At 33.2% G+C, this 14324-nt stretch overlaps 1 protein-coding gene across 1 annotated transcript; it reads right to left on the bottom strand.

Moving 5' to 3' along the window:
• Positions 1 to 3833: 3833 nt before the first annotated feature.
• On the bottom strand, positions 3834 to 5688 carry LOC143572351 (1-aminocyclopropane-1-carboxylate synthase-like). Its single transcript, XM_077057536.1, has 3 exons — positions 5504 to 5688; positions 4946 to 5238; positions 3834 to 4827 (listed from the first exon to the last, which is right to left on the bottom strand). Exons 1-3 carry the CDS (start codon positions 5672 to 5674, stop codon positions 3834 to 3836), a joined length of 1458 nt encoding a protein of 485 aa, XP_076913651.1. The 5' UTR covers positions 5675 to 5688.
• Between the last annotated feature and the right edge of the window lie 8636 nt (positions 5689 to 14324).

The raw sequence follows: 14324 nt of genomic DNA, 5'->3' as shown, positions 1-14324 counted from the left end.
CCAGTTGAACCGGTGAACCGGTAACCCGACCGGTTCAGTGCTCGATCCGGTTATGAAAACATTGTATATTATCAAAGACCAAGGTTAAGTGATGAAGTCTATTGGTTTGTGTGAACACATAGATAGGTAGGCTAATTGTATTTGAAAAGTCAAAATTGAATTGGATGAGAGAGCATATGCTAGTCTGGACTCTGGAATTGGTCCCCTAGTTTTATTATATGGAAGACCATCAAGTCAAAATTTAGCACCATTATTGACAACATGCCAAAAATACAACCAGCCCTCACAACTTGTAAAATTCATTGTTTTCTACCAACCCGGGACAAGTTAAATACATAGGAACCATGGGCACTTTCCCTATGCCTATGGTATCACTTTCATCTCAAGATATTGAAACATTGTATAACAACTGATATTCTGATTCAATAACATAGAGTGATGGTTAACATTTGAGATTTTTATGGTTTTATGTTTGAAACCTGATTCAAAATAGTTTTTCACTTTTTCTTATAGTGGTGTTGGTAGTAGTTTTAAATGTTGTTAAAAAAATACATATATAACATTTTGTAAAAGAAAAACAACACAAAACCACATGTTTTTAGGCATACGACTTCACATGAGGTTTTGTTTTTTTATAATCAACTGGCAATAAAAAGAGTAGTTCGCCTCGCTTATATATTAACTGTAAAATTTTCTACTGAGACGACCTGCTAGTTAAACATGTGGCGTCGGGCTAGTTGGGGGGGGGGGGGGATGCTAAAAGGGCATGCAGCCTTTAACACAAAGAGGAGGTGGGCGCACTACCATCCACCAATCACTAGGGATGGCAATGGGTCAGGTTTAGGTATTCCCAACTCATACCCGGTTATAAAAGTTCATCCCAAACCCGTCGGGTTTTAATCGGGTAATTACCCGTCGGGTTTCGGGTTTTTCCATCGGGTTTCGGGTTTTGACAAAATACCCGTTGTGTATACCCGGCTCAAAACCCATCGGGTTTCTACCGGGGTTTTGACAAAATATAATTAATCGATTACAAAGATGGTTACCATATAGGTAAAATATCTCAAATAATTGACATAAACAAGTTTCGACAAATAATATAGTTGGAATAATATTTATAATATAATAAGCTATATCGGGTACATCGGGTATATAATCGGGTAAATGGGCCTATGTTATCGGGTGATCGGATATATTAGAAATCCCAAACAAGTCCCAAACCCGTGAAAAATTTCAAAACTAATCCCAAACCCGTCCCAAACCCTAACGGGTCGGGTATTGTCCGCCTCATTTATGTCGGGTTTTAGGTTTTCCCATCGGGTTCGGGTTTTATTGTCATTCCTGCCAATCACATGCACACACAAACACTTTTTTTTATTATTAAACTTTTTGATTAGATCACAATGCGCATGTTAAAGAGTGACGGTGACGTGATTGGGCGTTATCCACTATCTACGGATATGTAATTAAGTTCGCTTAGAAGTTACAACAATAATGAGTGCTTTAATTATGTACACAAAATGTCTCAAAAAGATAAACCGACTTTAATTTTGTTATACTTATATAAAATCTTGTGAAAATGAAACATATTCTCCTTATTCACAACTTCCCTATAGTATACTAATCTCAATGTTTTAAAACCCGGTGCGTACCGGCCGGTTGAACTAGTTATACCAGATTTTTATAAGGTAACCGGTATTTAGAACCCCGTATTTTTGGACGGTTTGCTAGAACATCGTATCGCTGATTTTTTTTTAAAATATTGGTTTAAACCGGAAAACCGGTTTTAAATTCAAAAGATATTTAATATTTTTTGCGGCCCAAATTTTTCAAAAATGACTTTTAAAATAACGGATAAAATTGACACAAGTAGCACGATAAACTACAATTCGTTAATCAACCAATTTTGTATTATGCAAATCCGATGTTGGTTTATTTACATCTTTTGTAATATAACTAATTTTGTATACAAAGTACAAACTTTCTATCTGACTCAACCATTATTTATATGTGATATTTGTTCAAGTGTGATGTTTATTAATGTACTTTTGAGTTATTTTTTAGTTGAAATTGTATTTATATGTATTTACAAGGTAAATTTTTTAACTGGTTGAACCTCCCGGTACATTCCAATTCAACCGGTTGTACTATTTAAACCTGGTACGAGTAAAATACCGGTTTTTAAAAAATTGACTAATCTCACATCTGGTTTGGTATTATCATTTATGGATAGGCCTGTAAACGAACCGAACGTTCAGTGAACTATCGTGAACCGTTTGGCGAGAAGTTCGTTTATGTTCGTTTATTTAATAAACGAACGAACATGAACAAAAAATTTGTGTTCGTTTAATTAAACGAACGAACATGAACACATGTTCCGTTCGTTCATTTATGTTCATGAACGTTCGTTTATGTCTGTTTATTTATGTTCATTTATGTATTAATATTAATAGAAAATAATTAAATATTATCTGGATAAGTCATCTGCTTAAAGATTTTATATTTGTTAATTTGTGTTCATTTAACAGTTTTCATTTAAGTTCGTTTATATTTTGTGTTCATTTACGTTTGTTCATACATGTTTGTTTATCTTTATTCAGTTATGTTAGTTTAGATTTTAAATAAACGAACACAATGTCCATTTTTAAATAAACGAACACGAACATAAATATTTGTTCGATTAAGTGTCCGTATTCTTTTAAAGTCAAATGAATGAACACGAACATGCCCTTGTTCGTGTTCGTTCGATTCGTTTACAGGCTTTCATTATTCAAATTGATGGATACATCGGTCTCAATCTCTAGGCTCTACCGATTTTATTTGTGTTCGTTTGTGTTCGTGAACACATTAATTTCCTTAATGAACGAATACGAACATAAAATCTCGTTCGGTAAGTGTTCGTGAACCGTTCGTGAACATGTTATTTACTTAACGAATGAACATGAATAAGGTCTTGTTCGTATTCGTTCGGTTCGTTTACAGCCCTATTTATGGACATTAACTGCATACATTTATATCAAATTGGGCCAGTTATATAAATTGCAGGCTACAAAAGAAAAGGTTCAATGAAAATATGGGCCAAGTTCCCGGATAAAACGATTAAAAGGCCCAAAATACTATCAGTTATTCAGTGAATCACTTTCCTTTCATAGCTATCAGCCTATCAACAAAATGTATATGTTTGGGAAGAAGCTTTTAGGGTTTTCAAGATTTTAAGCTTTTTAAGAAAAAACTCATACTCAATTAGAAGTCTTGTTTAGTTGAAGGAGTTTGAAGCTTTTAGTTCATGAGAAAAAGCTTAAATCTTAAAGCTCCTACTAGTAGCGTTTAGAAAAAGCTACAAGCTTCTAGTATTTTAATTACTTAAATAACCTTCCAAAATAAGTATATTTAATATTATGCTTTTTAATTATGCCAATTTTGGTTATTTTATACATTTTACTAAAGCTCTAGCTACTCTGCCAAGCATTTAAATATATCTAAAAAGCTACAGCTTCAAGCCACCAGCTACCAGCTTTCAGCTACAGTTACCAGCTAGTTTTGTCAAACATACTCAATGTATAAATTACTTTTTTATAGTTAACATATATTTAAAACTAAAAAAATAATCAATACACATTTCAATTACTTTTTTCCACTAACATTTATTACAATAGGTCATGTCTTGTCATACACCAAATAGTTGTCACATACCCTACAATTGTCACACTTCAACTTTTATCACCATCTAGTTAGGTTAGAAACCTTAATGATATCTACCTACACATTGCTTCAACACTTATGTTATAAAAGTACAAAACACATTAATTATCTTGTAACATACATCGGGTTGTCTAGTTTTGTGCCCGAACGAGAGGCGAGGCAAGAGGAGAATGAGGCGACATCCGATGAGGAGTCAAGATATCGTCGAGCCTTCTTGATGATAACCTCATATGTTGGTTGTTATGCAAAAACTGTCTTCTCGTATTGATCTCAAGGTTTCTGTTCTTTCGCACAAACATTTTAATCCTCCATAATGCGATCATTGTAGTCTCGTCATCCATATTTGCAAAGCAAACACGAAACCACCCAGGCTCAGAACAGTGAAAAGACTGACCCGGAGAGATGTTAAGCTTAATCTCATTAATTATAATTCTCCAGAACGTCATTTCTGATTCGAAAGTAGGTTGTTTTAGAAACTTACGCAAGTCCATCCAGAAAAACAAGCCCGCTTTGCTTTCTAGACACCCGATCCCAACTTGGGCTAGCCCACGGGTAAACATATCATGCCTGTGGGCCAACCGAACTCTACTCTCAGAGAGAAAGTTCTCAATAAACTTAGTGTCAGACAGCATAGAAGCGAGCATACGTTGTGTCTGAGTAGAAACGAGCCCAAAGCTTGACATTTTACGTGCGATATTCACAACATTATTGTTGTACGAGTACACAATCCCCACTCTAAACCCGGGGAACCCCATATCTTTGGAAAGACTATAAACTAGATGAATCAAGTCGTACTTGCAATTCGGTACTTCCTTCATTACTTCCGCAATACTCACGAACTCATCGCCATTGGTTACCGTGCCCGCATAGATCTCATCGCAAACAAGGTGGATGTTTTTCTCATTGATGAAGTTCACAATATCTTTTAAGGTTTCCCCGTTGAGAAAAGTGCCTAATGGGTTCGATGGGTTAGTTATAAGCAACCCCTTAACCTTAATTTTCGCTATTGTTGCTTTCTCATAGGCAGTTTCGAGAGCTTCTTTGGTGATCTTGAAGCTATTAGAGCTTTCACAGACCACAGGTAAAAGCTCGACTCCAGTCCGCCATCTCAAATCTCGATCGAACCTGTAAAAGTAAAATTACACATTAAAGTCGAACTAATAATAATAGTAATAGTAACAGTAACGATATCAGGGACAGTGCTAATAACGTGAATGTTATTTTTAAAAATTAATATGCGTACGCTGGATAATAAGGAGTGGGAACTAAGAAAGCTTCTCCGGGATTTGCTAAGCAAAACGCCAACGTTTCATGAGCTCCGGTGGCGCCACCGCTCATCACGATCCGGTTAGGGTCGAACTTCACACGATTTCCTCGTACTTGGCTCATGAAATTGGCGATGGCGGTCCTGAATTCGGGTAAGCCATGGTAATCTTGAAAAATGGCGGTTTCTTTGAAATCTAAAGCTCCTTGTGGGGTGCAAATTGAGGCATTCGGGTTCCGTTTAACCCATTCTTCAATCAAATCAAACGAAAGCTGACGACAAAAAAACATGTCAGCAAATCGAGTATTATTAATCAACTATATATGTAAAATACAACACAGTAAACATTTATTATAACTATCTACCATATTATAATATATAATTTGATTACACTTCTTTATAATTATTCTCATTGTATTCTTTTATATATAGTTGATTAATAAGAATACAACAAAAATAATTACAAAAACATGTAATCAAATTATATATTTTAATATGGTAAATAACTTTATATACAAGTAGTATTATTGTGTATACCTGGTTTTCGGCCAGGCCCATTTGGATAACGCCTTCGGGGTTGTGTTGCAGGTGGAAGGGGTTGGCGTCGTAGGCCTTCCAACCATCGAAATAGGGGGAGTTTTCGCCATGGCCGTCGTTGGTTGCGATCTTTGACAACATATTGTGGGAGTTGTTCTTGGTGATCGCCATTGGGATGAAGAAATAAGTGGTGGAATAAAGTGAAGAGATGAATAAGATGAGTGAATTGAGTTAAGTTGATGAAATGAATTAGTGATATTTATAGACAAAGGATATAAGAAGAAGAAGGTTCTTATTATGTTTGAAAATTTTGATGACGTGGGTTTCATCCATGGCTGCCTACTTTTTTTTTTCCTGCCTACTCACTTTTTCTCATTTATTTAATTTTTAAAATGGTCTTTTAAGGGTGTCCATCTTTTGTTGTTGACCTTTCTTCATCATCATTCCACATATCGTAGGTACAAATACGGGTTGGTTTTTGAGTCATTCGAAAAAATACATGCGGTATGAGTCATTGTATATTGAGAAACAAACGGATTTGTAGGTACAAATACGGGTTGGTTCTTGAGTATTCCGCGAAAATACATACTGTTTGGGTCATTGTATATTGATAAACAAACGGATTCTAGGTACAAATACGGGTTGGTTCTTGAGTCTTTCGCAAAAATACATATTGTTTGGGTCATTGTATATTGATAAACAAACGGATTCTAGGTACAAATATGGGTTGGTTCGGTTCTTGAGTCTTCTTTGAAAATACATACTGTTTGGGTCATTGTTATTGAGAAACAAACGAATTTTCTTAAGATACCTGTAATCTATTTTAAGGAAGTGTGAAGTATGAATCCTTAGCCAACATCGTTATGCTTCTGCCACATTCTTGCAAATTGTTGTTTATTTTTTTTGTATTTTTTCTATTTTCCTAAGCATTACAAATTTCTTCATACGATTTTATATTATTTATTTTACGTGCGATCTCCTACAATTTTAGTAAAAGAAAACGTGACTTAATATGGACATCATAAGTCATGACCATCGTACTCTCTCTCCTCTCTCATTCTCCGCCTCACAAAACTTTGCCGGACCCCTTAACCAATTCCCGGCAAATCACTACCTCTCTCTTCCTCTACGGCTCCACATCATAGATGATTAGATGGGCGTTGATTCTTCTTTCCTTGTGAGTGCTTTTATTTCAGTACATATTAGGTTATTGATCCGTGTACGACACGGGTGGAAATATAGAAGTTGTCAAGTACACGCATATAATTTCAAACGACAAGATATTTTTTAATATGTTTTTTGAGATGTCACTATGATATAAAACTGCAATTGATATTTATACAGAAAGAAAGTACTGCAAAACATGAGCTCACAAAAAATGAAGTTACATAATAGAATGTTTACAAACAAAATTTAAAATTTTATAACACAAACTTCATAAACCACCAAATATTTCCTTATAGACAATGTTAATGCATCCATGTCTTGCTTGACCTAAAACAGATAGTTGATGCATCAATTTAGTAGTACCTTAGGATGACATAGTCTTAAAATGAAGAGCGGTGCTCTTATAAAATTTGTTCAACTATAAATAATAGATTATTATTAATAAATAATATATATATATATACATATATATATATATATATACAGAGAGAGAGAGAGAATCATAATTTAAAATGTTTTTTTTCATGAAAGATCATATATAGTTATACTTATACGTCTCTAATTGTTGTATTATTCTTTTCTTTACAAAAATGTTCCACAATCACAACAGAGCATAGTAAAATCAACACCATAAAAAACGTTAGAATATTATATTCGTTTAAAGAATAGGTTCGGCGGACCCGCTAACCTTAATTTGACTTTTGGCCATTCTTCATAATAACAAGTGTGTTAGGTTGATAATGCATAAATGGTATTCAGATCATACTATAAACAACTTATAGTGAGGGTAACTTAAAAAGTAATAAAATGTGAAATTACAGACCTCGATGTAAAGAGGATAAAGACTTGAAATACATAGATACTTTGGGATGGACGGAATGGTAAGAAAAATATAAAATATATGAAAACATACATTATTGTTAAGACTATGTTAAAATCAAATAAACGCAAACACTCAAAAATAGAATAAAAAATTATTACTTATTTGATCGATAATAGGTTAATATGAAATGTGTTGGATATGGCATAATGTTATCCATTTTGATTTCAATACCTTTTATTGTTTGATAATATCTAGATTTGCAAAATTGGCCAGAATATGAATTTTGAAAGTGAATCAAATTGACCTGTGGCCGTTACGGGTGGAAATATAGAAATCATCCAATAAACATATAAAATTTAAAACAACAAAGGTACAAATATGACCATCTCTTGAAAATAATTAGGGTTACGCAACATATTTCAATGTGTTCAATGTAGGTGTAAAAATATGTAATTAAAATTAAAACAGTACTAAAAATGCATTAAATTTAATGTTAAATATTTATTTTATTATTGAATTATTTTATTGATAAGAAAATTCTATAATAGCTTTTTTAATTTATTGAAATAGAAAAATGAACCAATAGGAAGAGGCTAGAATGTATTTTTTTTAATATATATAAATTCAAGGTTGCAAAAGTCGCTAGACGGACCTTAGGCGGTCGACTAGAGAGTTGGGTGTACTCGGAGTACTTGGGGAGTAGTACTCGGACATGATAAATATGAAGAAAATTAATTTTTGGATATTATATATATGTCAAATATCATTATTTTACTAGTATTTATAACAAAATACGTAAATATTAATATAAATAGAAGAAATACACAATAAATTATTCTAAAAATTACTAATCATTAATTAAAAAAATGATATTTGTTCTTTAATATTATAAAAATAAGAATTATGTTTTATTTTTTAAGCCAAAATCGGCTCAAGTCCACCGACTAAATGTGATTCTGGCTAAGGTTGACCATCTTTGATTAATTCTTTGTAACTAGACGGAGTTAAAGAAACTCCCCTCGACGACGTACCTTGTAGCGAGTACTCGATGAGTACTCGACCTTGTAAGCCTTCTTTTACAAGATACATATTATCATCGGTTGAACATTCATTAAAAACACTGTACTTAGGTGCCTAACAAGGAGGATGCAAATAGTATTAAACCGCAATATTAATTCTGGTAATTAATTATAAGAGACGTACATATAAAATTTTGTGTTTGATGATCTAATCTAATAATAATAAAGCCTATTGGTATTATGAATATATTATTATTATTATTACTATTATAATATAATAAAACGTTTAAAGCATGTGTGAAAGTTCATTATAGTGGCTATATAGTTGTAGTTATAATATATGTTAAAAGTTTAAACAGTAATCGTTTTTAACACGAAAAAAATGCTGTCCCATACTTATATTATTCTGGTTCAGTTCATATGGTCTGGTCTATCCATCGAATCGAAACTTGACTGGATGATTTCATTTACTTTTTTTTTATGGACTAAATGCATGGAATGGAATGTAATAATAAAGTCATATTTCTCGGTAGATCCTGCTTTAAGATATTATGATTATGGTATACAGGGGTGGGTTAATGTACAATAATATCTTATCATACATTACGTACGCGACCTTTCAGAGCGTTGGATTAAAAAACACGCGGTGACAGTTTCGTAAGTAACCCAAACTAGTTCATAATCAAAATCGTCGATTACAAATCCATTCTGATCCAAATTCTGAACTCATCGCTCTATCTCATCCAATTTCTAAACCCTAATCAGAGCTTAAAGTATGAAATCACTAAAATCAAAAACCAAAATCAAAACAAAACGTTAATTGAACATCAAGAATCTTAAAAATTGATCAAAAAATGATGATTCAATCAATCAAATTGATGTGCAGAAGGACTTAGATTCATCAATCGATTATGAAATTGCAGAATACTATACTTAATTGAGCTCTGATTACGGTTCAAAATATCACGTTTAAACGTTCTAAACAAAACCGAAGACACTAAAACGTTCTGACCAAAAACGAACACATTTAAACGTTCTGACCAAAAACGAACACATTTAAACGTTCAAGTTAAACGTTCTGACCAAAAATGAACATCTTTAAACGTTCAAGTTAAACGTTCTGACCAAAAACGAACACCATTAAACGTTCAAGCTAAACATTCTGACAAAAAACGAACACCTTTAAACGTTCAAGTTAAAGGTTCTGACAAAAAACAAACACTTTTAAGCGTTCTGACCAAAACGAACACCTTTAAACGTTCAAGTTAAATGTTCTGACAAAAAATGAACACCTTTAAACGTTCAGAACAAGAAAGTTTAGAAGTTCTGTTTAGAAGTTCAGAACCCTAATATGAAATTAAACGTTTTAGACAAACCTTTAAACGTTCAGAAGATCAGATATGAAATTAAACTATCTGTAACATGAAATTGAACGCTAAAATCACTTCATATAATCTCGTAATCATCAATCGACCATCGATTTCATCATATGAACAAATCTGGAACGTATTTAAAGTTCTGCAAATGGTGTATTTCAGTTCAATTCAATTGAAGTGGTGATGGTGAAGGAGGTGTGCTGATATCAGCGAGTGGTGGTGGAGACAGATTGAGGGAGAGGGACGGACATATGAGTGTAATTGTGATTTTGGGTTTTTGAAATCAACGGTTCGAAGTGTCGCGTACGTAATGTACGATAAATGATTATTGTATTGGATCCTTTATCATGGTATGTATGACCTAAAATGGGTGAATAAATCTTTATTTTATAATATTTTGTTATAATTAGAGATCTTGATCTTTTATAAGTTTAGAATTGTAAATAAAATATACGAGATAGAAACATGTCATCGTATGAAATTGCATAATTACCGTGATTTATGATGTTTGAATAAAGGTTAACTTCTTTTTTAGAATGACGACTTGCTTGCGTGTTAGGTCACTGCACTCCTTAATTTTGGAGAGCACCGTTACTTAGGCATACGTCCACTTCTGGAACCTCGCTCTAGAATTTCCTTTACTAATGTTAATGTCCTTTTAAGCTGATATACATAATTGTTACAACATTCCACTAAGCAAGTAGTGATCACCGGAAATGTCTCTCTATAAAGATAGAGGATATATAAAGCAGTTCCTTTGTCCTCGTTTTGTCTCATAAAAAGTCTTTTGCAACATGTCAAAAACCTAAGTTTTGTTTATCTTAACAAGGTTTATACGTTGAGAAATCATGATTATTGGACTAAAAATGTTTTATAGAACTTTTTTTATAAAATCTTTTGGGTCCTGTAAAATTATAAAGCATACATGTAAATAGAACTCATGATAAAAGTTATACTCAACATAATACGAAATTCATTTCTTCTTTTTGCGTGTGTAGTTGATTGTCAATTCATCCATATTTGTCACGTTCCTTCTACGGCTTGACCGTGAAAATCACTATAAGCTTGATGTATTCTTGGAATCGTGCAGCTCTTGATTAGAGAGTTGGTTCATTTCTTGATGTTCCGATTGTTCTCGGCTTTATTCTTTTGATAATTTTCGCAAATGGAATAAGTAATTTATAACATTTAACATATATGTCAAAATTTTAAAAACCAATGGCAAACTATATCTAGTATCAATGTTGTAAAAGTCGTTAGGCGGTCCTAGGCGGTCGACTGGGGAGTTGCGAGTACTCGGGAGTAGTCGGGGATTACTCGGAAAATATCTAAGGAGTACTCGGCCGAGGCGGGGAGTACTTGATCTAGGCGGGAGTAATCGGTGAGTACTCGGCCGCCTACTCGGGAGTTTTACAACATTTTCTAGTATAATTATCAACAACGACAAAATGAATATAGATTGGCCCCAAAATAATTCACTGACAAAGTTGAGAGGTAACATTTTCATACATCTACTTATTTTAATGTCTATAAAAAGAGCGAGTGTAAACAATCAAATGCACATATGAATTTCCAAAGATATTATTGGCACAGACGGATCAAACAATTAGATCAAACGAACAAACAAACAAGCGAACAAACGAACACAAGATATTTGAGGTGACAACCCTCAACTCTTTTTATATAATCAAACGAACTCAACAAACGAACATAACTTCACGAACTTACAAGGAGAAGAGACTTCTCTTGACTCTCTCACATAAAACTAATAATCTAGACCCTATTTATAAACCTACTAAACTTGCTCTCCAAGCCAAACTTAACTTGGGAAACAAGGAAAACTTATTCTAGAATAATCCATAATATTCTTAACATACTAAACAAATATTAATATAAAACTTAATAAAACAAACCCTGAACTTTAATCACTTAGCAAATCAAGATTAAATCTTCATTCACCCCCTTAATCTTGAATTTGTACCACCAAGATCTTGAATCCCTAATAGCACTCTCAGCTCTTCAATTTCAATGAAGGGTTCATCTTTACCCTTTCTTTTCAGTTGTTTGTAACAAACCTGTTTAACAAGTTCTTCACGCTCCTCATTTAAACCATCCACATTGATATCAGATACAAATTCATTCTTCACGTTCTTCTTTCTCACTTTTCTTTTTTTTCTTTGCTTATCAAAACTTGCAGATGGGTTATTCTTTTTTTCTTTACTAGACCCTGTAGGGCTTTTCTTTCTGACTATTCTTCTTAACCTTTCATTCAGTTTTGGCATTTCATCAACAAATGCTCGATTGTTGACTTTCACACATGATTCTAAATCTGCAGACTTGTTAGCTGCATCGTTCCTTACATTTAGTACCATATCCTTCCTCTTGTCATCATGATCATTAGCAAATTTCTTACTTCGCCCGTGCTCACTTATCTTAACAATTTTCTCATCTTCATGGTTGCTTGAGTCAGAAAAACATACACGAAGCTTCCCTATCTTCTCTTCTTCTTTCGAAGAAATTCTCTCTTTTTCTTTATTCAATCTTTCCTTTCCTTCACTTCTCAAAACAGCTTGCAAAGCTTCTTCATTCTCTGCAGCTTCCTGGGCTTCCTTCTTATGTGCATGTTCTTCTTGAACAATCCCATTCAATCGTTCTTTCTCAGCGATCTCATCCAATCGTTCTTTCTCAGCGGCTTCTTGAGCTGCTTTTTCATCTTCTTCTTTGCGTACATGATCAATTAAAAGAAATTGAATCTTCAAAACACGCCATACTTCCTTAGCATTCATGAGTATGCCAACTTGTACCAAGATGTCTTCCGGTAGGGTTTGACATATGAACCCCAACGCTGTGTACATCTTCCTTTCATCTACATTTACGCCGATTGTAGATTCAATAACTTCGCAAAAGCTATAGTCTTTCAAAAATCCCTCCATCTTGGTCGACCATACTTTGTAGTTCGATTTCGTCAATATTGGAAGTCCGCCAATCACCATTGTGTCTTTCCTATCTTTACTTCTTTACTTATCTGCTCTTTCAGTTGGAATTGATTCCAATCCCGAAACCAATCTCAATAATAATCAAACACCACAAACTTTTCTTTTTTTAATACTCACAATAACACATTACAATTACCCAATGATTTTTCTCAAACCCAAACTCAACCACGGCTTTCACAACCCTCTTTTCCAACCACCAAACAAAAGAAGAGAAGTAATAAAATCTCTTATTTTGCAACAACAAAAGTTATTGCACTTACTTGAACTCAAAATAAAATTAATATTTTATTATTTTCCTATACCAACCAAGAAACCATGATGAACTTTTATATTTGTTTTCTAACCTCAATTGTGTGCATGCCACGAATTAAATTCAGTCAACCAAACAATTTTGGCTAATCGATAAAACCGATGCAATACAAATATATTGGCAGCTTCAAGGAAAATCCAAAGTCAATACATCTAGATTTAAAAGTAAAGAATAATCTGCTTGTTTTCTTAGTAACGACAAACCAAAGAACTCGTGACAAACTTTTTCTTAGCTTCCAAGTTACGAGACCTCTTAACGACTTAATCGAACAAAACCTTCAAAGAGAAATAATGTGAAACTTTACTTGAATACGAGTCGTAGCTCTGATACCAATTGTTGGCCCAGACATATCAAACAATTAGATCAAACGAACAAACAAACAAGCGAACAAACGAACACAAGATATTTGGGATGACAACCCTCGACTCTTTTTATATAATCAAACGAACTTAACAAACGAACACAACTTCACGAACTTACAAGGAGAAGAGACTTCTCTTGACTCTCTCACATAAAACTAATAATCTAGACTCTATTTATAGACCTACTAAACTTGCTCTCCAAACCAAACTTAACTTGGGAAACAAGGAAAACTTATTCTAGAATAATCTATAATATTCTTAACATACTAAACAAATATTAATATAAAACTTAACAAAACAAACCCTGAACTTTAATCACTTAGCAAATCAAGATTAAATCTTCAGATATGTCATGCTTCCATAATATCATACCTTTTTCTTATATATTTCTATAAAAAAAAAACTGATTAGTTAATAAAGAAATGTCAATTTTAATGTTTTGAAAGTTCAATCTTTATAGGAAACACAATGGTACGGGACTTAAATTTAAACCTTAATTAGCAATCTTTTTCGGTTAAACTTGACCATCAAAAATAAGATTTAGATCTCTCTCAAGCTTAATGACACCTAAAACGCGCATTAGACACGAGAAATACATAGATAGCCGATAGCACATTAACATAAACACATGTAACATTTAATTATATGTCAATTTCTTAGCCATAAACATCTATGAATCAATAACTTAAGACACGTATGTAGTATGCTATCCAATGATTAAAGAGAAAGCATGCATGTACCTTATTAAGAAATTATTTTGTTTAATAA

The sequence above is a fragment of the Bidens hawaiensis genome, unplaced genomic scaffold, assembly GCF_021521415.1.
Source record: "Bidens hawaiensis isolate Kalapana, Puna unplaced genomic scaffold, B.hawaiensis_p1.1 tig00025810_1, whole genome shotgun sequence".
NCBI lineage: Eukaryota > Viridiplantae > Streptophyta > Magnoliopsida > Asterales > Asteraceae > Bidens > Bidens hawaiensis.
Note: the sequence above shows the minus strand (reverse complement) of the source record. Positions and strands in the feature narration are given on the sequence as shown.

Bases quoted from the DNA above. Each gene is read 5' to 3' on its own strand.
- LOC143572351 (XM_077057536.1), bottom strand. From the start codon at position 5,674: ATGGCGATCACCAAGAACAACTCCCACAATATGTTGTCAAAGATCGCA. The intron at 5,239-5,503 runs GTATACACAATA...TTTTGTCGTCAG, and splicing joins TGGGCCTGGCCGAAAACCAG to CTTTCGTTTGATTTGATTGA. The intron at 4,828-4,945 runs GTACGCATATTA...TTACTTTTACAG, and splicing joins CCCACTCCTTATTATCCAGC to GTTCGATCGAGATTTGAGAT.